The sequence below is a fragment of the Cladophialophora immunda genome, assembly GCF_000835495.1.
Source record: "Cladophialophora immunda strain CBS 83496 unplaced genomic scaffold supercont1.7, whole genome shotgun sequence".
Lineage (NCBI taxonomy): Eukaryota > Fungi > Ascomycota > Eurotiomycetes > Chaetothyriales > Herpotrichiellaceae > Cladophialophora > Cladophialophora immunda.
The window spans coordinates 213,608-236,671 of record NW_015622547.1 but is presented as its reverse complement, the minus strand read 5'-3'; the positions used below and the strand labels follow the sequence as shown (position 1 = coordinate 236,671).

Below are 23,064 nucleotides of genomic sequence, written 5' to 3'. Positions count from 1 at the left end.
CAAGCGCGCGGTTGAAGCTGAAGGGCGTGTGAAACAAAGATCGACGAGTTGTTTGTCCCCCTATGGGCAATGCAGTGTGGGATCATCAGTTTCATCGGACGCTAGAGAGCCAGTCTGGAGTTGACATCTAGGATAGTGTGAGGACGTGCTGTGAGCGAGACAGGACTTTTGACAGACCCCTGTGTGCAATCGCGAAGGAAAACGGTAGTTGAAAAAGAATTGCCGGTTTGCGGGTTTCACCATCGAAATAGTGGGCGACATCGCCAATCTACTTTGCAGTCAGGACCACATTCCTCCAAAAACTGTCAATGATAATCATTGGGAAAGGACTCACGTGATTTTCCCTCGATCGATTCTGGGAATGGCTCGTCCTGGTGTGGTGCTACCTGCTGCTGACCGTGCTTCCCTTCTCCCGTTGCTTCCTCCAAACCTCCAGCCAAAAGTCTCCCTTGCCTTTGCTCTTCCTCTGTGCCACTTCGAGCAGCCGAGCTTGAACCCATTTCGGCTCGTCCTCCATGCTCATCAGAGGGCTCTCCTGTCCGAGCCAACTCCACTTCTGATCGTCCGTCTCCCTCATTGGAGCAGCAGCATTAACGTCGTGCTCCCATGGGTGCCTATGGCCCGGTGCCGCGGATTCGTCTTCGGAGATGAGCTTCAAGAACCACGTCCACTCTTCGTAGGTATATTTCCTCGGGGGTTGCGCGTCGAGATGTTGCACGACGTTCTGCATTTCGCTCAACAGGATGTGTAGCCTGTATGCGGACAACAATGCCTGCGTTTCCTTCTCGTCTTTTGGCCTTGCGTTTGTTCCAGGAGCGTTGTTCTGTTCCCGCCCGCCAAGTGCCTGGATCGCCTTCGGAATGTTCTGGTCCTCAAAGTCCTCCTCGACAGCAGACTCGTCGTCCATAAACCCCGCAGGCTTTGCCTCCTGAAAAGCACCTTCCCGGTTACGCTTCTTCTCCATTGCTGCTTTTGCGTCCCTCAAGATACTCAGACTTTCAGGTGCGTGCTTGCTAAGCCATAAAGTGGTAGAAGCCACGAGATCCGAGATGGTGTCTCCAATCGCACCGATCAAGACGGTCAATGTAGGGAGGGCGATCAAGGACCAAAAGACAAAGGCGAGCTTGCCGGAATTTGATTGGGGATAAAATTCGGCATACCCAATTGTTAAAAGAGCCACATAGGTGAAGTACAAGGCCTCAAAGTACGACCAGTTTTCTCCGCCAGTGGCAGACTCCGCTTGCCAGAAAACCACTGCCCCGATGAACCATAAACCGAAAAAGGATGAGCCAGAAATTGATAGTGCGATCAGTCGGTTTGCACGACCAGCCCGTCTTTGGACGTCACGCATTGTTTTGAACTCCAGCTTGCGGCGATCGAGCTCCGACGTGGCAGGATCTGCATTCAACTTTGGACTTTCAGAATCTCGAGGCGCCAGCTCGCGGATCTTTTCGATGCCTGAGTTAAGCACTTTACGACGTGCTTTCTCGACCGTCCGGGTGGAAATTTTGCGAGAGCCAGACTCAAGGACCAGCGTGCGGATGGAGGCGATTATCAAACCGACGAAAAGAATACCACCAATCGCCATAGGGAAGAGCAGCGATCTCCCCAAGTGCGTGACAGGATGGTAGTCTCCGAGTCCAATTGTGAACAGAGTCACGTTGACAAAGTAGACGGCATCGAGGAAGTCCCAGTTCTCGATCCGAGAGTAGACGGCACCTGCGGCAAGCAGGTAGCTTAAGAATAGGATAGTCTGTAGCATGAGCGAGCGCTGAGACATGGTCAATTTGAACGATCGGCTGAATGGTGGTGCTCTGTAGCGCAGATTGACGTGGGTGATGAGGAGCATGGAAGCGAGGAGGAAGTAAATTATGCAAGCAAAGATGGCATAGTAGAAGGCTTGAGAATATGTTGCCAAAGTGTTGGTCGGCAAAGGTAATTGTTCCGGAGTTGCCGCAAGCAGACCCAGTAGGAGCAAAGAGCTGGTATACCAGCCAGCAATGGTGACAGGGGAGGCTCGTTGGTGTGAAATTCGGCCCGTCATCTGAACCAGGAGAGCGAGATTCGCAAGGATGGCAATGGCGAGGCTGATCGCATCGACAGCTAGAAGCCATCCTGGATCCGAGATGTGTGAGCCCTCTGATTCTGTCGAACTTGAGCTGACAGTTGTCCGCCAGTCAATGGCAAGGGCGCAAATGTTGAAGGTTGAGGCCAAGGGTCCGAATGTGCCAGCTATGAGCGGAAACAGAGTTGATATAATCCACCAACTTATAGGAGCCTGCGAGGATTAATGAGTGTCATCGGTAGGCGTGATTAGAGCGTAAACAGGCCCAAGGGTGATCGTGAAAAAGGAGCAAAAGAACTCACATTGAAATCTATTACAGTATCCTCCTCGTCTTCATGAATGTATTGTTTTGGTTGTTCGGGCCTCGGTATATTGATTACGCCATTTGGTAGCGGCATATGGGAATGGCGAGCATTGTGGTCAGCGCGCCCGCTGGCAGCCCGAGATTCATCCATCTTTTGGGTAGGCGAGGTCTCAGACAATAGAGACTGTGTAGACCTGAACAGACCACGGAGAAGGAATATCAAGGTCGGCGACGCGTAAAGCTGGCACTGCCAATGTCGTCATTGTTCGAAACTGAAGAGCCTTGCGGACGATCATCGCTGCAGAGGAGACAGTCTCGTGGCAAGCCGCCCTATGTGTCTTCATCTCGACACAATGCGCCATCCAAGAGCCATGGGTAATACAACATAGTGAACTTCAACAAACCGCTGGATATATTTATTGCAGGTTTCCGCTAAGCTTTGAGCATGAATATCTGTGGTGATGTGGGTGTTGGACCTTTGACTGTCGAGGCTGGAACGGACAAATGATGCAAACTGTCACGTGACTGCAGACAAGGGGTGGCTGCGTCATGATAGGTGGGAATTCACGTCATAGATGCACTTTTCCTATTTGGTATATCAACCCATCTTCTCCTTTCTCCCGAGCTTCATTTCCCTCCTCCTTCTCCCCTTTCATCAGCTCCTCTTTGTCTTCAACCCGTGCGAAGCTCTTCTCTGTGGCCATTCAGCCGATTGCCGAAGGCTACAGTATCATGTATGACAATTTCAAAGAAAATGCAGAGAGCCACACCATTGCTGTTCGCATTCCCTGCGGTTCCTTTCACACAGCCTTCTGCTGGCATCTCTTCTCACAATCAACAACAACGACGCTTCTTTATCTAAATGACGACTACAAGATTAATAATTAACCCAGTTTAACACTTAGTATTCCCCTTCTGGCTTCTTTGCTGTGTTCACACCCGTATGCTTCACAGTTTGTTCTTCGTCGCGTCTTTTTGGATCACGCAGCCGGCCATCCTCTTCACTACAAGACTCTGCCATTCTGCACTCTTCAGTTTAACCACGTGTCGACACATCACTTTAAACCGCGTCGCTGCTTGCAGGCCAAACGCCAAGCTGTAAGCACAAGACGCGATGTAAGGCACCGCTGGTCGGCGCGTTCGCGTTCGCGTATCTATTTAACCCCCTCTCCCTTTGATCTTTAATGTTTATTCTTAGATCGTTCCCCATCATACAACGACAGGATTAACATTCCAGCCTTTCAACATTTCAACCTTTCAATCCTCCCAGCTTTACATTAGATATTGGCCCATCAGCCTCTATCCAAGCTTTCACAGATCAACATGTCTTCATCTGAAGTCGTCCAGCTCGTCGCTGTCGTGCGCGAACAGACCTGCCGTTTCATTGCTACTCTCCCTAATCAACCTCAAACACTTCCAGAAATGCCACCTATGATCACTGTAAGTTTAACGCCTTCATTGTTATCGACTGCTTGACATCTTGGTCACCTGTTACGATTCAACCCTCGAGCTCTGGTTTTCCTCGTCTGTGTTGTGAATGAAGACACTGACTTCCTGAAACTGGGTAGGATGGCGAAGGACTTTATGAGACAAATCTGCGTCTCGTCCTCCGTTACTTGAAGCATGTCAACAAGCTGTGCAAGCGTCAAGGTGCCCTCGACTCTTCTAACGGACTCTTGCATCAACGTGCTATAGTCAAACAAATTCATGACATGGACCATGGGCTTGCAAAGCTGTCTCTACCTTTTGAGATACCTGCAGGCGTCAAGGCAGTTGCGGAGAAAGTCGAAACATCGGAAGCATTGAGACAATCACTGAATGCATCTTGGCCAACCAATTACACCTCTACCACCTCCACAACCCAAAGCACCACCACCTCTTCGCACCTCCTTGACGCTAGTGAGTGCAAGAATGAGACGTCAATGAATACAGTCCCGTTGATGCCAGATGGTGGACGCGAGGGAACGACCGCCGCTAGTTATACCGTTGCGGTAGAAGGTCATGTTCCTAATCCGCCTGTTACGGACAAGTTTGTCGAAAACACACAAGACGCCACCTCCAAAGTCGATAACATCGCTCCAATTGAGGCTTGCCTGAAAGAGAATGCAAGCATTGATGGTGAAATTGCTTTCAGATTTGAAGGAGAGAGCGCCGAGATTCCGTTGAGTCGGTCACCACCAAGTGAACTGCAGAAATTTCGGTTCAGACACGCGTCGGACTCGTACCCCCAGAAGCCTCGTGATATCGACAGTTACACACCTCAGGATAGAGCTGTCTCCCTTCCAACTCGATGCGAACATCCGATGCCGCCTTGCTTCTTACGGTGGAGTGGTGAGACGCTGGGGGAATTTATTTGCGATGTGGAAGTCGACGATGTCAAGCTTTACAATAAGGTGAGATGGCTGGCTCTTCTCCAAGAACCTGAAGCAGCTGCGTTCCTCGGCAGGTGGCCTTCTCCAGCAACATTGAAAGACTTTATGCAAAAGCATCATCTTGAGTGGGTTGTCCGAGTACGCGGCAAGTGGGACTGGGAGTCCAAGATGGCTAACAGAGTGCCTGCTAATTGCAACGCCATCAGCACCAACCAGCCCTCTGTTACAAGTTATACTGACAACAGCGTTGATCAAGATGGTCTTGATAGTGTTAGCGTGGAGGACTCCGTTGGGAAAGAAAGTAAGCACAAAGACCTCACTCCTGGTGGCCTTGAGAACGTGAGCGTGGAAGACTCCGTTGAAAAAGATGGTAAGCACAAGGACCTCACTCCTGCCGGACTAGAGAACGTCAGCATGGAAGACTCTATTGAGGAAGGCGGTGAGAACAGTTACTTCACTCCCCCTGCTCTTGAGAGTGTTAGCATGGAAGACTCTGTTGAGGAAGATAGTGAGAACAGAGTCCTCAGTCCTGCCGCTCTTGTCCAGGAGTCTCCCCAGGGCGAGACTACCAACGACGAGACTACCAACGACGAGACTACCAACGACGAGACTACCAACGACGAGACTACCAACGACGAGACTACCAACGACGAGACTATCACTAATGAATCCACCAACGAAGCGTCCACAAACGACGAGATCACGAACAACAAGATCACTAATGACGAGACTACTAACGACGAGACCACCAACGATGAATCCACTAACGACGAGATCACGAACAACAAGATCACCAACGACGAGTCTACCAACGATGAGTCCCCAACACAAGAATTCGGTGCGACAGAACCCTCTGTCGCAGCCTCTGATGCCCCCACCTGGTCTGTTACAGCGATCCTTGCCGGCGCTGCTACCTCAACAGTAATCATTTCCGCCCTTTGCCCAGCCCTCACAGCGGTGCTCCTTTATGTTGGCATTTCACATTTCAAGTCCAGGCTGAGACTATAAATGACCATTGCCAGCATCCTTTGCAACCCCCACTTCCTCTTTTTTTCCTACGTTGAGCTTGAGAAACTGTTGATTTACCCAGGCATGGATTTTAGGAATTCCTGGTTGGCGGCACGACTTTGCTAAGAGCGTGTTGAATGATGTGTCCAGCTACTGCGCTGAAGGTAGGGCCGGGTCTAAAAGGTATGAGACCTTATTGTTTGATGAATCGTCAGGAAGGCCACTCCAGTGGGAAGAATCAGATGGATGACATCGGCATGGACAGGTCTAGGAATGGTTGCTGCATTGGGATTTGAGAGCCCTGTTCAGGATATCGTTCTACTGAGATGGAAGAACTCAGGTATCAAAGTCGGCAAACGAGGAGCCGCTTTGACAATGTATGTATCAAAAGAGCACCAGGCTCAAGCTCCACCACCAATATCACTGCATAGATGTATCAGTGCTCCAACCTTCGATGCCTCTGCCTTTCTGCCAAAGCATCTGGCTCTATCTCCACAAGTTATCCATGAGGTTTCGCCGCCGTTGTCTGTCCGTCATCCTGTCCACCACCCCATCAATTCCTCCCTCCAAGCCTTGTTCGCGTTCTCTCGCCCCTCTCCAGGCGACCTCGTAATCCTGGCCGTCTCCGAAAGACCCTCGAGCTGTATTCCCTCCCGGTTCGCCTCCATGACCAAAGCCCCTGTGTCTGCCCCTCCACTCCCAGCCCGATCCCGGTTGACGTCCTCCTGGGCCATCAAGAAGTTGACCGCATGAATTGCAGTGACAGTCCCGACAGCCTCCACCCCGAGATGCAGGTTCAGGTCGACCATGTCTGTCTTCGCCATCTCCATTCTCCAAGTCCCATCCTGGATAAGGAACCCATTCTCCTTCCAAGGTCTGTGGTTCTCGTCCATGTCTGTCCTCGCGATCTTCTCTCCCGAGGTCCCATCCTGGGTACGGGACCCATTCATCTTCTAAGCTGTCTGTATCTCGTCCACGTCCCCTACTGCCGTTACGGTGTCGTCGGCGGCGGCGCTGGCGATGGGGTGGATCTCCAAGGTTAGAAAGGGTTTCGTTCTCGATCGGATCGTCTTCAAGTTCGGGATTCTCGGCATCGATTTCATGGTCACAGGGAAGTCTGATGACGGTGGCACCGCCATATCGGTCCCGATGAATGGCATAGATAGGCATCGTGGGACGTTGTAGTTAGAGGGATGTCGAGGGTCGATTCAAGTTGTTTCAGGGAAGATTTCTCGGAGTTCCGACAGTATGCAAAGGTTGAGGCAAAAATAGGAAGAATTCAAAGCACAGAATTTGTATTAGTAGTGCTCTATATCTGTCACAGCTAGTAAGCATTGGCCGTTTGCTAGGCTCGTCACTTTCGGTGTTGATGCATACAACACCTTGTCATAGCACCCGGCTCCAGCTCCGGCTCGGCTTCGTGTCGAACTCGCCATGTAACTCTCAATCAAGATCGCGGCTCTGTCCTCGACCCAGACCGCTCAAGGGTGTCGTGGTTTAGACACCTCACGGGAGAACCTGCAACGGTGCAGAGACCTACCATCCCCGGTGAATGCGAAGAGTCCCGCCGTTCCTGAGCCGCATTACACGATCCCCGGTTCTCCCAGCAAAACTGCCTCCCGCAATTTCATCGTCATAACCACTGTCATAGTCTGAGTAGTCGTCATCTGGCCCTAGATCAAGGCCACTCCGTCCTCCACCTCCACGAGGTGGACCCCCAAATTCGTTGTCGACCACGATAGCTCCCCCGTGTCGCGTAACTCTGACACCACTTCGGCCGCTTCGTCCGGGTCCTCCCCCTCGTCTCCCTGGCGATCTAACCCCAAAAGGACCCATCATTCCATGGTCATCAAAGTCGTCGTCGTCGCCGCCGAACTCGTCAAAAAGCCATGGCGGAATACCGTCGAGCCCCATGCTTGGAGGGAACCGCCCTGGTCCTCGACGAGGTCCTCTACCGAAGGGGTCACCTGCAGGACCCAAGGGCGGCCCTCTTCCAAATGGACCGCCTCCAAACTCGTCAAGGTCATCCGAATAGTAGCCTTCATCATCGAAGTCGAAGGCGAAATCGCCGCGACCCTGAGGGCCTGCGCCGCGACCCAAGCGATCTCCTCCGCTCGCGACCAACTGGCCGTTATTCCACACTTCAAAGCCACTATCGTTGCCTGACCCCCATGCATTGGCGACGACGTCTTGGTTGGTGTTTCCTTGGGGGCCTATTCCGCGGTTTCCTCTCCTGCCCCATCGAGGACCATTTGGGCGACCGGTGACAGGATCAGGGTAAAACTCTGGTCCGTCCATCTCGCCCAAATTACCGTGTCCGAAGTATCCAGGGAGTTGGCCCGCTCCGTCTCCCTGGTGGTTTTCGCCGCACGTACTGCAGCTGCGATCGCGAGGTGGGCGTGGTCGTCTGCCCGGTGGGCGGCCGCGGCGTGGCATGTTGGATGATTAACGTTGGTGTTTTCGAGTCGTTGCGTACAGATGGGTTATGGATGACTGATAGTCGTTTCGTATCCCGACTTCAAGGTAGACAGCGGACAACGTTGCGAGAATGGATGAGGATGAATTATAGACATATTTAAAGGCGGAGTTTTGACTTGTCACTGATGCTGAGTCACGGTATTTGTGTCGGGCTTGTGACAAAATTCTGTGAATCGTTGGTGGTATATCACTTAGCCAGCTTCAACAAACGACCTCGAACTCGAACAAGGGACATATGCCCCCTAGCCAGCTGCAACAAACGACCTTGAGACTCAAACAAGTGATAAAGACCGAGACCCGTGAAGTATAGAATCCTAAATGACCCAGCCGCAGTGTCGAGTCGTTTGTGCGAAGTTTTGTGCAACACATTAGTACCATATGCTCTGAATTAGCTCCGAGGACGAGGACAGATAAACCCCCTTTCCGATTCAGCCTTGGCCCTAGCCTGATCGGTCGGCATTGAGGGAAGGGCACATCAGGAAGATGAGAGAACGGCCACGCCACATCAAATCAAAATAGCAAACAAAGAGTCTATGAAATGATTGCAAGCTCTCAATAACGGTCTTGTGGTTGTTCATGATTGACTCTGTATCTTCAGGGCATCGCTTGGTCTGTAACTAACTTCTGCTCTGGCAGATTGAGAGAGACCATCTTGAGTCTAGCTCTCAATAAGCTGCCTATTGTTGGAACATAAGCCCTGCGATCCTCCACTGGTCGAGAACCGATGCCGTGGGTCATGAAGGCGTTGCAATCAAAGAGGGCCGTGAAAAGAACAAAGAGCCTTTGAGCTGTGGACGAACATGGCACAAAGCAGCTCCAGTGAGATTCTTGGAGGAGTGACTAGCGCCAATCGACAAATTGAGGCCTTGACAGCTAGTAAAGATCGATATACTCGGTACATGCGTCCAAACCAAACATGGGACGAAGCGACAGAGACAGTCGGTCGAGGTAGTTAGATGCCAAGCCCGCCAAGACGCTAACCACTTCAGAACAAACAATCAATAAAGGATTTTGCTTTAACGCGACTTCATTCCAGTTCAATCCAGAAACCAGGCGGTCACGGCGCTCTCATTGTGCCTCCTTGGATACTGCGCTGGTTTTGAAAGCAATCAGCATGCTCCCGCCATGGTCAGCAAGTTACGCGGAAGAGGTCAGTCGGAAGACCATCAGAGACAACTCCAAGCGATGCCTCCAAGTAAATGTTGGGGGAGGTACATGAAGAAATCGAAAGACATTCCGACCAATAGGGGTCTTCGACGAGCAGTCATCGTTACAGACATAGTGTATTGTCCTTTTAGCAAACTTACAGCGGTTTTGGTCCGAGCGCCATGCCTTCAGCCCATCAAAACCAAGTCGCCATTTGTGTTACAAAAGACAGACAATGGCTGGAGTTGCCCCGTTCCTTGAGACAGCTCTTTTGGAGAAAATCGGACAGACGTTGAATCAGAAAATACGCCATGTTACCCGATCGACATGAAATACCAGAAATTGTGATCAATAGCCTGCTATCGCCATATGCCTTTCGCAAACATCGGCGGATAAGGAGTACTTCAGGCTTCCTCCCCCTCATGCCTATCTGAAGGCTCCTTCAAGCCCGCCCAGTGCAAGTGCACTGCAATTATTATCGTATGTCTCTTGTGGCTTCAATCGTACCATTGATGTCATTCGCTGCCTCATTGGTTGCGTCCTAGCGACTAACAGATACCCTAACCAGTTATATATATATCTATACACCTTTCTGAAATGCCGACGGCGTGACTGATGATGCTCTCGGGTGACCAGAAACTATAGATGGCTGAAATCACCGTGCTGAGGCGACAGGATGGCTTCACATTCCGCGGCATCGATTCTATCAATGGCCAGGATGTCCAAGTCTGTGAGACGCCATCGGCCAGGACATCGACGACGAAATAGTGGTGAACCGCGGATGCATCAATGGTCATCTACACTAGGGTCGGCGATGAATCGGCTCCAAAAGTTCGTTTGTCCCGCCGAATTCAACACGCCGATCAATCATGGTCGGTTAAGGGCGAGAATGAGCAATCCCCCCAACGGCTAGTACTATCGCACCCATGCTAGCTGTTGATTTTTTGGCTCCGAGAACAAAGAGACAACTTTGGACTTGCTCCTAATTGATGGACAATGGTCAATTGATCTCGTTGTGACTTTCTATTTGTTGGAGTTTGTTCCACTGGTGTGTCTGGACAAAGACCACAGAAAGCCGGATTGTCGAGAACGATGCGCCACTCCATTCTCCGTAAATACACCGCGGTGGTGCTTTGTCAAGCCGGCTTGCCTCGAAACTACTTAATGCCGATTCGATTTCCGGCCGGCTTCGAAGCCTGCCGATTCGCAGCTTGACAAGCTTGAAACCTCGAAAAGATTATAAAGATGTCTGAAATTGACTGGACATGGATTGTGCAGGTTGCGCCTGAGTGGTGGGTACCAATCTTTCAGCGTGTGATGGCTTTCGGAACGTCGCTGGACCTCGACCAAAATGAACAAGATCTGTACGATGCTGTTCGGAATTTCGCCATAACAATTCCCGCTAATCTAACACGAAAAGAACAGGACGATTTCTGCAGTGTCTTCTACGAATCTTTGACCGCAGACCACGACCGCCGTTACCGACTCATGCTCCTCTTCAGGAGCTGCATCCCACCTACCACAGATCCCCTCAGCAATCACGCCGCCAATGACCTCGTCAGGGATTTCGCAAGAAATACGATTGCAAATCTGAACAACCTGGATCGCATTCAGACCGAGATCGAACAATTCTGCGCAACGATAGCGGTGACTCGAGAACTGAGGGATGTATTGATTGTCCAATTCAAATGGAGTATTGACAATCTGCGGCCAGATTTTCCACTGATCATGGCCCTATTCCAAGGTTACATGCAGGACTTACCCTCGGATGTTCATCCTCACCCAAGAGACCGATTCTCGCATTTCACGCATCTCTTGACCCCCGAAATGTGGCAGCGGATCTATCTGGTACGACCGCACCTGGCTCCACCGCCAGAATTGGAAATGCTACCGCCAGCACTCAATTTCACTTGGAGTGACGCGCTACCCACGTGGTTTGAGCCAGCTTTGCCCCCTGAACCAACATGGCCGGAGAGAGAACCTCTGCATAACCTGGCAAGCGAAGACTCCCGCATGCTCCTGGAGGCTTGCGACTATGTATATGATATGTCCAGTCTCCAGAATGCTCTCAACTACGTCACCGAGAGAATGCTCGACATTGTCTTCGAAATGCAGCTTCAAGATCCAAACGAGGTGGCGGGGCAAAACGCGCTCCGAATCCTCCAAAACAACATGGATGATCTGCGGGGCCTGTTTTTCTTGGAAGAAGACGATACTCCCGACTTCTCCATAGAGGATGTCCCCACCTTTCATGAACGGCTTGTGAATGAACAAGAGATCCTCGATCAAGTCAGAGCCCGCAATGTCCACGCAGAGCGTTATCTGCAGGAGACGGAAGTGGCTTTGCTCGCAACCGACGAAAAGTTCTTGAGGGCCGGCTTGCGATATGAACGGAGCAAATATCGCCACTATTTCAAGTCGGCCGTTGACACTTTGAGGTCTCAAAGACTAAGGCAGGTCGACTGGACGGAGGATGTCCTCCACTCGTCGGAAGTTGATCAGGAAACACCAGTTCTTCCGCCTTTCCGCCACGATGACACGCTCTGCCCCATCTGCCGTGAAGATCTCGTTGGAGAAGACGGTGAAGTTGCAGCCGACACAGTGGTGGCTCTGTGCTGTCACAGACCGTTCCACGCTCAATGCATGCTTTCGTGGCTGTTCCAACAAATGAAGAATGAAAATGACATGAGCTGCCCGCTGTGCAGAGGTGCGATGGACACCGACTTCATGGCAGACATCCTGGAAATGGAGGTCAGGCGGATGGCTGTCTTGTGATCTTCGACAAAGGTAAGAGTATCCTGCTGGGATTTGTGCGAGTTTTGTAGTTATTCCGACTCGATGAGGCTGGTCCTCCAAGCTGATAGAAATAACGGAGCACCGTGGTCTGGCACGCGGTTTTGATTCTGTATTCTCTCCTCAACGCTCAAGTTTACAGATCTTCTATGAAGGAAATGGTTTGAAATCGTCAAAAGGTATGGTCTGCTTGATGACATTGGCCAGACGGGCAAATAATGTCAAACCACTAATATACACATCTCGACTATCTTTTCTTAATATATGTTCCTATATCAACTTCGTTCGGAAACCTCCGCTAGGGCTGATCTTCCACTTTCTCATCTTCTGCTCTTGGCAGTGTTGAAGACGACAACCCTGCTGAAACGGGCATTTCCAACTGCCCACCATCCAGGTCGTTCTTGTGGGTCACTGCAAAATGACTCTTCCTTCGAATGATGTGCCCGTACCTGTAGAAGACATAGGGGATGGGGGTCAGCAAGAGGCTCACGCAGCCCAGAATCGTCAGGGTCCAGTGATGTCCGACGTTCCGGTAGAAGGGGGTCGCGGCGACAACCATCCCGCCGCTACAAAAGTAGCGGGACAGCGTGGCGAAGACGAGCGCGCTGGCAGCGTATGTCTCATAGGTGTCGATGAGATACATGTAGGTGGTGATGAAGGCCATGACCCCCGCGTACCCGAACAGGGCCGAGGCCGCGATCGAAGACCAGATTGAGATACTCGGGTAAGAGGTCCATGCCATCCAGAACAGCGAGATGGGCATCGCCGGCGCGCCCAGGATCGCGTACCAGAGTCGGATCTCAGGATCGAATTGCGTCTCGCCGGCCGCCTCCGCCTTCCGTTGGGCCTTGACGGTCCTTTGATAGATCCATGGAACACATCCGAAGGCCGCACAGACTCCAACAAATATTCCCACGAAGATCGTATTCGTCAAGCCCTGTGAGATGCCGTACGTCTGGCGAAAAATGAAGTCGTACCCGTTGAGGAACGTGAAGAGGATGATATAGACCAGGCACAGGTAGAACGAGACAAGGAGAATAATCGGCTCGTGCAGCGCGAGGATGAACGGCCGTTGAAGAGCCGTACTTAGACGCGTCAGCAAAGATGTACGCTCGATTTCGTGCTCGGCGTAATATCGATCGTCGCCGGTGATCTTCCGCAGTTGCCTCGCCTTCCAGCTTAACAAGACAGGCGGGTACGTCTCCGGTTGAAACAGGAATGTCGTGAAAAGGACGACTCCGGCGAACATGAGAGTGACCCATTCTGCCCAGCGCCAGGAATGGAGGACAGGCGATTCCGGGATATAAGCAGCCATCACGGGCCCGAGTGCCGCTCCGCCAAACCCGAATATACTGAAGAATGGAAACATAAAGGTCTTCTCCAGCGCCGTGAACATGTCGGCCATGGATCCCCCAGCGCACACGGAGGGCGCGGCACCGACGACGCTAGCCAAGAACCGGAAGACGATCTGGCTGCCGATATCAGGCGCAAGCGCCGAAGCCATGATGAAGACACACAACAGGGCCAGTGAGGGCAGATAGACCTGGTTCCTGCCAAGCACTTCCGAAAAGGGACCAGAAATCAATGCGCCTGGCCCGAAGCCTATCAGAAAGCTGCTGATGGCGCCGAAACTCTCCGTGACCTCGCTGACTCCCAGATCTTTTGCGGCTTGCGGGATGACCGCGCCGTCCAGGGATGCGGCAGCGCCGACAAGACACCCTATGCTGCATACCACCACTGTTGCTCGGAAGCGTTCGGAAAACGGCCAGTTGCGTGGGTGCAGAGGATCGTCGGGCCCATCCCATTCAACGACAAGCACTGTTCGCCCGTTGACGATGCGAGTCTCCTGGCGAGAAAGACAAGGCAGACTCCGAACAGCGTCGACGTCAGACTCGAGTTGTTTCTTCAAGGCTTGTCCTATCCGGCGGTATTGTAGGTATGTTTCCATCTCGATATCCAATCAAGGAATTCCTTGGACGGGGGCAGTAAGCGTGAGACTGTGACGGGGTCACCACAGATATAAACAACAAAGGGTCGGTAGAAAGACCTCTCCTCCCTTACCAACATGACGTGTTTTCGTTCCTTCAGGCAACCCGTCTGGCGTGTAGAAATTACCCATCCTTACCGCAGCATTTGACTCACTTCTTGCTGTTTGACGCCCATGGTGATAGAGCGGCGTCTGGCATTGAACATCAAGGGGTCACCTGGGGCGCCATCCGAGAACCGGGCCGCGAACATGATCTAGCGTTGAAACAGGGTGTCCGCGGAGGAAAACATTGTACACAGGAGGCACGACGGAGATGCTCCAGAAACTCGATGTATTAGGGTAAGAGGGGTGCCGTAGTTGATGCTTTAAGATCAAGGCACAGTAAGACTAGATCGGGTACTTGGCCGAACAAGGCTGAAGATGGCACAAGGCACGAACGCTTATTGGCTGCATGATAGCGTAATCGGGAGCCAAGACTCGCCTATCATGAGGAATTGTTCGCTGAACTCACCGTTAAACTATAAACTAACACGCGAACAATTACTCAACACCTCGTGGCCGAAGAGCAATCAGCTCATATTGTACGGGACTTGGAAAGGGCTTCACTGAGCCGCGCGGTTGTATTGCATCGCAAGAGCACTTTCTCTGGGCGCCACGAGGGACGAGGCTCTCGACTGGAAAGAGAATCTACTGTACGAGACCCAGCACAAGCCAGCCTTGGAGTCCGGGATTTGGTCAAGATCGACCTTGTGGCGTAAAAAGGGGAATCGAGCCCTCGTGACCGAGTATCTGCTTTGTCGTCAGGCGCTTCTGTCCGATTGGATCCGGTCCACCAGGTCAGCTCCATCTTCACAATGACACCCCCTACGCTCCCACTCGCCCCGTCTCACTCCGCCTCTCAGCACCGGACGCTCCTCTCACTCGAGCCGTTGACACCATCATCATTCTCCGAGTTCGGCACTGCCATATGCGCTCCATTTGATTCCTCGTTGACGACTCCTCCCCGCTCATCGGCGTCCATCCCCGTGCCGCTCCATGCCCCTCACCAACCCGCCCCGGTCTTTGCCAACCAGAATTCGGCGCTGAAGACGTCTCCGATCTCGCAATTCAGCAACAACTACCCCAAGGCTCCGGCCTCGAAGCCCCAAATGAGCATGTTCTCCTGCTTCCCCAGGAACCTGAGCGGGATCGGAGTCGAGCCGTCCGGTGGCGCCGGGGGGAGCATCTTCAGGGTCTCAATCCTGGAGCGACACCCATATACGACTCAGACGTTCAGTCCACTCGGCCTTTCTGCTGCCTCGGATTCTTCCACCTTCTTCCTCGTCGTGGTGGCTCCCTCCCTCCCTTCTTCGACCACGGCTGTCAAGTCCACGGGTAGCGAAACAGCCATCGCCAACCCCCCAGATCTTGCCCGTCTCCGGGCGTTCCTGGCTAGAGGTGACCAGGCAGTCACCTATGGCCCGGGGACATGGCATGCACCAATGGTTGTACTGGGCCAGCGACGCGTCGATTTCCTGGTCACGCAATTTGTGAACGGGGTTGCAGAGGACGATTGTCAGGAGGTGCTACTAGGCCAGAATGATATCGGAATAGATTTGAGTGGGTTGGGGCTGGATGGATTTGCGAGGCCGAAGCTATAAAGCGGTGTGAAATGGGCGAGGGCACCCATCGCGACAGCGGAATTCCTGACGACGATCGGTAATCGATTGCCATGTCATTCATTCTTTTCTTCCACATTGACATCCCGCCAAAAGAACATACATACTCAGGGGGTATCATATGCCAATCCAAAGCAATCACGATCCGGCCACCGATTGCCATCTCAAAATCGCCATTGTCGTCGGCACTTTTCAGGTCAGAAGGCATGGTATCCAAAGCTGACCTAGCCAACAAAGGGGTTGATCACGAGCCTTACTTTCCGCCCTCCAGCTTCGTCACTAACCTCTTCATGCCCACCCACTCATCCATGCTGGCCTCCCCATTTCCGCATTGCAATCCCTTTCCGACGTCGAACACTGTAACCACGCCATCGAGCCCACCGACAGCCATGTGGCTGCCTCGTTTCTCCTCCCAGGCCACTTTGTTCAATCCCTTGAAGGGGACCACTCCGTTCTTTCCCCTCGTCGGACTGGCCTTGGCAATCGGAACTTCCAGGTCATAGCTAAGATCGAACACCTCCAACTCTCCTGCACCGGTGACGCAGGCAAAAACTGATGGTTTATGGGGTGCCCATTTTGCATCGTAGACGAGATCTTCCCTAGCAAGATTGAGGATAGGGCTCAGAACTGTCGGCGCTGCTCCTCCAGCTGCTATAGTTGAGGCGCTGGTGCTGGAACTCGCAGCGGGCTTCACTCGCCACAGTTTCACGGACCAGTCAGAGCTGGAACTTAGTAGTAGATCCCCTAGATCCACGGGCCCTCGCGCAGGGTGGAATTGCGAGGACATGACTGGTGCAGTGTGGCCCTTGTAGGCAACGCGGCTGTCCACGCCTGCTTGAGCTCCGGCTCGATCGTACCGGTGGCATGGGTAAATGGTGCCTTCTTCAGTGCCGACAAGGAAAAACGTTGGGTCTGCAGCCGGAAAACTCATGCTTGTAGGAGCAAGGTCATCAGTTTTAGCTGGAGGTGGCGTGTTGAGGATGAGGTATTCTTGGGCTTGTGTAAGCATATCCACCGACCACGAGCAGACAACGCCGTCCATCGAGGCAGTGATAATATTATGAGCATTAGGGGTCCCGACGACGCTTATGCTGTAGACTGGATGGGTGTGGCCAAGGTGGGATCCAGATTGTGGTGTTTTCTGAACTGGTTGCCCTGTACGTCCGGAAGTTCTAGTATCCCAGAGGCATATTTGACCGGAGTAACAGCCGCCAATAACGAGATTAGGGTGAAATGGCGAGAATCGAGCCGAAAGAACGTCGGACGATGCCGTAAAAACGTACTCTGGCCGAGACGGAGCATGTGTGTTCCACAACAGAACCAGACCAGCCGGTTCATGAGGAGCAGATGGGTTTTTGGTGTATGAAGACAAGAGAAGTTCATTAAAGTGTGGAGAGAACTGGATGTCCGAGACAATGCGTCTGCGCGTGTATCGGTCGGAAAACAGTTGAAAAGACTCGCGTATAGAATGGGACTTTTTGCCAGTTCGTGAATATGGCGTAGCGTCATTGTTGTCGTCATCATCATCAAGGGTCGATGTACGAGTATAATCTGCCAGCAAGTCATACTCGTCGTCGATATCTAGAGCACGCTCAATGACCTTGGAAGAACGCTCAACGAAGGAAACGAACTCGGGGGAGGCAACCACAGCATTGAGTTCAGTATTGGTGAGCGTGCGTAAAGGAAAGCGCTGCTGCTGCTGCGGCTGCTGCTGAGAACCTGTTGATATTGAGATTATAGATTCTCGATTGCGCGTAGCCTGTAATTCTTCCTCAATTTCCTTCCGCAGTGCTTGCCGGATTTCTTCGTCTCTTTCTTGGTCACGCCGGCTGAGCCGTCTTCTCTGTCGCAATGATAGCTCGTCGTCGTCGGAAGGCTCTTGTGATTTGGCGGGTTCTTCGAGATACGGTTCTGTCTGCACGCCCTTGGTGTACGTGATATATTCCTTCTTCGAAGGCACAGGCTCATGGGCGGAAGCATCGACGGAAATGGGGAACGAAGTATCCGTGCTCTCGGTCTGTGTGGCTATTGATTGCATCAACCTCCTTGGCGATGATTCGACATCTTGCTGAGGGCTGATGTGTCCAGTGACTGTGCCCTGGATTGAACTAGGTCGACTTCCACGTCTGCTGGGCGATGCGGTCGAATCTTTGTCCCTCTGCCGATCGATTAGACTGGAGACAAGGTGGTCAATCTCGGATCTGCGCTCTTCGGCGGTTTTTCCAGGTGAAGGGGCCTGGTGGTCGTAAGTATAGACTTCAATTGATGCCGGCCGTTGCACATACCTCCCCGATACTCTGCCGACTCGACGTATATTGTTCCTGGCGCAATTCCCTCTGGCGCCGTAGTTCTGCAAGACGAGCCTTCTTGGCCAGCAGCTCGTCCTTACGCGATGACATGGTGGACTGAGATTCGGATGTCGATGGGCATTGGGTATGAAATTGGTGTGGAATCGATTCTTGGAGGTGCGCGCAAGTGAGGATCGCGCCATCACGTGATCTAGAAATCCAAAAAGACGCAGGGATAAGCTCGGAGTTCCCAAAGAAACAATTTGCAGCTTCAACTTCCGCAGCAGTTATTTCCAGATCCTTTCAACGCCACAGCCGTCTTCTGGCAGAAGTCAACGGCCCAAGGAAGACAGTCGCATACTTGAGCTCTGCATATTGAGCTCCGGCTTCTGCGACTCAAGTGCGGCTTTGTCACAATGTCAACATCGCAAGGAGTCAATGTACGCACTTCCCACAAGCCCAACATTTTCTAGATGGTTGATCTTTGGGCTTTGCATTGTCACAAACCGGCTGCTAACTACATACAGGTACTCCGGTGGTCAGCTCTTATCGGAGGTATCTTCTACGGATTTTCGCATCAAAGAACTATCAACGCACACACTGCAGCAGCACGCGAGAAGGCCGAATACGATCACAAAGCTGAATTAATACAAAAAGCCAAGCTGGAATGGGCAAAGAAGACACTACCTCCCCAATCCAAGACCGGCAGTGGTGACAGTACGTGATTGATATGAACTGACTGCAATCATGGAATCGCGGAAGCATGGGACTGACATGGAAGTAGTCATTACGGATCCCAATGACAAGAATTTCGATCTCGAAGCCTACCTGACAAAGCTTTCCGCAGAAAGCTGAGCGATGACTACGGGCCAAGGAGGGAAGCGACAAAACTTGAGGATAGGTGATATCTCGAAAAGCTTGGGGAAAACCACGATAGAGACGGGCGTTGATTCGAGTTGATACCCAAGTGGTCTGGTCTTGGAGATGGCGGACGTCGCCTTCGCACCGGAAGGAAAGCGTTGGCGGCTCGCATACAGCTTGTACATACTGGTTGAAGGCACGCGCTGTTCTAATCTGCGCTGCATGTAAAATCATGATCCCATTGACAAGGATGAGAATATCTGCGCTTGCCCTGTTGCATGGTGCACGATGTCATGTCGATACCTGTTACCAACGCCGGCATCAAGGTCTGCCAGCCGTGGTCGGATGTTTGAAGCAAGACCAGAGTGCAGCATCTAGAGAGATCGCCTTTCGTCAACCCAGAATCACCAAGGCGGTTCAGTCATTCATTGCACAGGTGCACCTGACCATCGGTTGGAGCTCCTAATCGTCTCTGACACCGCTGCCGTACTCTGCAGATACCACACCCTACCGCCTGGAGTTGCAGACAAGAGCATGAAATACCCCGGCCTCGCTGCAGGAAGCCTGTTTTCAAAGGAAGGCATGTGCCTCAAACTTCTGCAAGCATCAACGGCCGGAGTCGGCACCGTATGCCTTCGTGTCCAATAGAAGCACAGGTAACCCCCATCAAAGACTATTGAGCCATGTTATCTGTGATGCCGAAGAAAGGATTCAGTCAGCCCTTATGCAATACCCTGCCTCGCCTTCTCCGCATTTACATTTCATCGGAACGAAGCTGTGAAGCAGGTGTTTGCCGCCCATTGGGTCGTTCTGAAGTCACTGTAGCGGATGGGGGCCGCGTGATCCGATGTCACGTGAGGGCAGGGAAAGCTTCAGACAATACGAGGGAGGCAGCGATAGAACTTTTCACACGGGCCACTCTCATGCGGGAGCAGCACATACGTGGTTGGACGCCACCCCTGACTCTTCCGCTCGAGCATCGTATTTTCACTGGACCAACGGAAACTGGAACCGTCACTCGCAACCGCCATCAGCCCATCCGTCCGATCGATCTGGTCAGACGCTAAAATCCTCGACAGTGACCAAGAGTTTGTTCTCGAGGGCAACGAAGGGAAAGGCTCGCAACGGTAACGGCTCCTTTGCCTTTTGAATACGACGTCTTGGGCAGATCAGACAGCGTAGCTGCCTGTTCCTGAGGCTGTCGACTCAACCAGAAGGGGGGAGGGAAGAGTTGGGTACAGCGCAGCAATTCCGGTATGGCGCTAACACTGGATAGTATGATGGTGCAAAGACCTTTTTCGATGGCGACTGGAGACGGCGATCCGGAACCGCAGATCAATCACCGCCTTTCTCCTCCCTTGTCCTTGTTGACCCCCTTGGAAGCTTGCAACAATTCGAGCTCTCCCAGCCACCCCTTTGGGCTTCGATCACCACCTCCCCCCTCTCAAACCTTTCCTCTCGCCAAATGAGGTGTGACGCCCCTCGGACAAACCCCGAACTAGAGTGTCAAAAAAGAGCTAGACGCCCAAGTGGAGGGCGAGTCAGAGGAGGGTACCAGGCAGGATTTTGTGGTAGTGCAGCTTTCCCAGCTGCCAAAGCGCTATGCTCTTCATTTGTGTGCATACATGGTGCTATGACGGAAGACTAGACTGTCAATGGCCGATCGGCACCTGCCCAAGGTGCTGATGCAATGCTCGCCCGGGCAGAGATACATTCTCTTCAACAAGTCCCGAGATCGAATCTACGAATTGTATTGGCGCCAACCCCGCAAACATTCCTCTTCCGAGAAGGCCGCGTCGAGAGATGCCAACATCCCCAATAATAGTGTTGGTGTGTTGGTGCCCCCTTCAAGGTCCGGGAGGCATCCATTTTGGGCACTGCATGTCCCCAAGCCTCTCTGCCTAAGTCCAAAATTTCCGTCCCTTTCATGGCCCATGATTCCGGAGGAAGCCCTGGAATAGAAAGGGTCGATCGGAGGTGGATCATCTTCAAGCGCTTCTTCAGAGTCCAGCAAGGAAAGCCAACATACCCATCACATCACCAAGGACCTTTCCTACCCCAGTATTTCCCCGCAGCTAGGGTACCAGTTCTATGTGTTAGTCACCGTCCTAGTGTCGAGCTTGAGGTGCCTCCCCGTCTGATCATTGGCGGAGACTCAAACCACCCTGAGGTGTACACTGGAGCTTGGACTTGATCCAGGTCAAGGACACCCTTTCTGCCTCTGCGAGTGGTGGGTTCATGGCCTGGACCCATGCTTGTCCGCTCTGTCAAGCCTTTGGCTCAATTTCGCGGCTTGCCTCGAGAGGTGCTTTTGTGCATTCGTCTCCACCAAGCACTGAAAGGACGGCGTTCGGTTGAGCGGGTTAGGGGCTATCCCCTCCACCGAGAGGAGAATCATCGATCGACCATGGGGTCTGTGACGCGACCACCATGATGTCCTATATTATTTGAGTCCCTCCCTACTCTTTTCCAAGGAGAAGGTCCTTCGTGTGCTTGTGTTCCTTGCCACTGCCTCTGCAAGTTTTCAACATTGATTCTAGGCCGAGTCCAGTCACCCTTGACCTTGTCCCATCCCACAGCAACTATATCTTAGTTGTACCGTTACAGAACCTCTCCCTTCAGCATAGAACACTGTCAACATGGCCGCCAACGTGCCCGATGTCGAGAAGGATCATGCCGGTAGTGACTCTGTCAACGGCAAATATGACCTTCACCACGACCATCACAACGAGGAGACTGCTCTAAGGAGGATCCGGACGGCCGGAAGCATTTCCATCACTCCAGAGCTCTTTGAGAAGATCTACCTTTCTCCGAAGAATCGGGTTTCTAACAACATCCGATCGACTTTTGGTAACCCAACTCCTCTGTATGTCTCCTTGGAACCATTTTCGTTCTACACATTGACCGGATCTAGTGCTCTTGTCGGATTTCTACTGTCTCTGACTCCTCTTTCGAATATCCTCCTGGGATGGCGAGGAGCTGGTGGACTTGGCGCGGCTGAAGTGTAAGTCAACAAACACAACTTGGAACATGTCTTGATCTGACGGGTCCCATAGGGGGGTCTACTACTTCTTCGGTGGTCTGCTCATGGTGTTGGGCGCTTTCCTGGAGTTCATCCTGGGCAATACCTTCCCTTTCGTCGTCTTCGGCTCCTTCGGCGCTTTCTGGCTCTCATTCGGAGCGACTCTGACACCATATTTCAACGCGTCCATCGCCTACGACCCAGCACACCCGGCTCAGTCGTCTTCGGACCCAGTGTTCGCTTCTACATTTGCCTTCTTCCACGTCTACATGGGGGTTTTGTGCTTTGTCTACCTGATCATCGCACTCCGTACCAACCTTGTCTTTGTGCTCATCTTTGCTCTCCTCGTTGCCGCATTCGCATGCCTGGCAGAATTCTTTTTCCAGATCGGTGAGGGCACCGTCAACACCACTATGCAACACTCGGCTGGAGGCCTCACGTTCGCGGTGTGTCTGCTGGGATGGTACCTCTTCTTCGTGCAACTTCTGGCCGCTGTCGACTTCCCTCTCAACCTCCCTGTGGGCGATCTCAGCCGATACATCAAGGGAGCCAGCGAGAGGGCTGAGAAGAGCGAATAAGCGGGTTGGAGCGTCGGCTGGCTGGTGCTTAATCGGGACGTGTAAGACGAGGCATGAGAGGCGGGAGGCGTGGGTTGACAAGGTATGAATCGGAAAATTTTTCGTAACGGGGTGGGAGGACTGCATGGGATCCAGTCTCTCGCAGCTGCAGGCATGTTGGGTAGTAAAGCAATGAGAAAATGACGGAAAGGTCTAGGTCCGACTCATTACGATACGACAGCTGTTTTGAGTAAAAATTATACCATTTTAATCTGTGAACGTAACACAAAGGGATCTTGAACCTATGCAATCTTTCCATTGAAACCCTACATTGACATCGAATAGGTGGTGTATTGTGTACCTGGAATGGCCAACAACAGCCTGTTTGTGGCAATCCGTAGTCGAGCGGATGTTGCGACGAGGCTGTGCGAGGCTTACAGCGTAAAGACGGTGAGGAACATTTCGGAACACTCAAGGCCATTCTAGACGTTCCAGACAGCTGCAGGCGGATGCCGTACCACACAG

At 52.3% G+C, this 23,064-nt stretch overlaps 7 protein-coding genes across 8 annotated transcripts; 3 read left to right on the top strand and 4 right to left on the bottom strand.

The window, feature by feature from the left end:
- Positions 1–382: 382 nt before the first annotated feature.
- Positions 383–2,520, bottom strand: PV07_10915 (uncharacterized protein; the record flags this gene model as incomplete). Its single annotated transcript, XM_016398290.1, has 2 exons — positions 383–2,278; positions 2,368–2,520. 2 exons carry the CDS (start codon positions 2,518–2,520, stop codon positions 383–385), a joined length of 2,049 nt encoding a protein of 682 aa, XP_016242852.1.
- A 3,762-nt stretch (positions 2,521–6,282) lies between these two features.
- PV07_10914 (uncharacterized protein) lies at positions 6,283–6,888 on the bottom strand (the record flags this gene model as incomplete). The annotated part of the gene is made up of 2 exons (XM_016398289.1): positions 6,283–6,678; positions 6,736–6,888. 2 exons carry the CDS (start codon positions 6,886–6,888, stop codon positions 6,283–6,285), a joined length of 549 nt encoding a protein of 182 aa, XP_016242851.1.
- A 5,451-nt stretch (positions 6,889–12,339) lies between these two features.
- Positions 12,340–14,466, bottom strand: PV07_10913 (uncharacterized protein). The gene has a single exon (XM_016398288.1). The coding sequence runs from the start codon at positions 14,112–14,114 to the stop codon at positions 12,465–12,467; it is 1,650 nt and encodes a 549-aa protein (XP_016242850.1). The 5' UTR covers positions 14,115–14,466; the 3' UTR covers positions 12,340–12,464.
- A 224-nt stretch (positions 14,467–14,690) lies between these two features.
- Positions 14,691–16,690, top strand: PV07_10912 (uncharacterized protein). The gene has a single exon (XM_016398287.1). It carries the CDS (start codon positions 15,008–15,010, stop codon positions 15,791–15,793), a length of 786 nt encoding a protein of 261 aa, XP_016242849.1. The 5' UTR covers positions 14,691–15,007; the 3' UTR covers positions 15,794–16,690.
- On the bottom strand, positions 15,489–18,236 carry PV07_10911 (uncharacterized protein). Its single transcript, XM_016398286.1, has 2 exons — positions 18,097–18,236; positions 15,489–18,047 (listed from the first exon to the last, which is right to left on the bottom strand). Exons 1-2 carry the CDS (start codon positions 18,208–18,210, stop codon positions 16,065–16,067), a joined length of 2,097 nt encoding a protein of 698 aa, XP_016242848.1. The 5' UTR covers positions 18,211–18,236; the 3' UTR covers positions 15,489–16,064.
- Positions 18,237–18,368: 132 nt separating this feature from the next.
- Positions 18,369–19,472, top strand: PV07_10910 (uncharacterized protein). Its single transcript, XM_016398285.1, has 3 exons — positions 18,369–18,539; positions 18,627–18,816; positions 18,884–19,472. Exons 1-3 carry the CDS (start codon positions 18,516–18,518, stop codon positions 18,952–18,954), a joined length of 285 nt encoding a protein of 94 aa, XP_016242847.1. The 5' UTR covers positions 18,369–18,515; the 3' UTR covers positions 18,955–19,472.
- A 406-nt stretch (positions 19,473–19,878) lies between these two features.
- Positions 19,879–22,833, top strand: PV07_10909. 2 transcript variants are annotated; one of them, XM_016398284.1, is made up of 4 exons: positions 19,879–20,190; positions 20,237–21,826; positions 21,875–21,964; positions 22,017–22,833. In XM_016398284.1, exons 2-4 carry the CDS (start codon positions 21,600–21,602, stop codon positions 22,558–22,560), a joined length of 861 nt encoding a protein of 286 aa, XP_016242846.1. In that variant the 5' UTR covers positions 19,879–20,190; positions 20,237–21,599; the 3' UTR covers positions 22,561–22,833. The 2 variants fall into 2 exon arrangements, with proteins under 2 accessions (XP_016242846.1, XP_016242845.1); XM_016398283.1 differs by having other exon boundaries at positions 19,879–21,826.
- Positions 22,834–23,064: the final 231 nt, after the last annotated feature.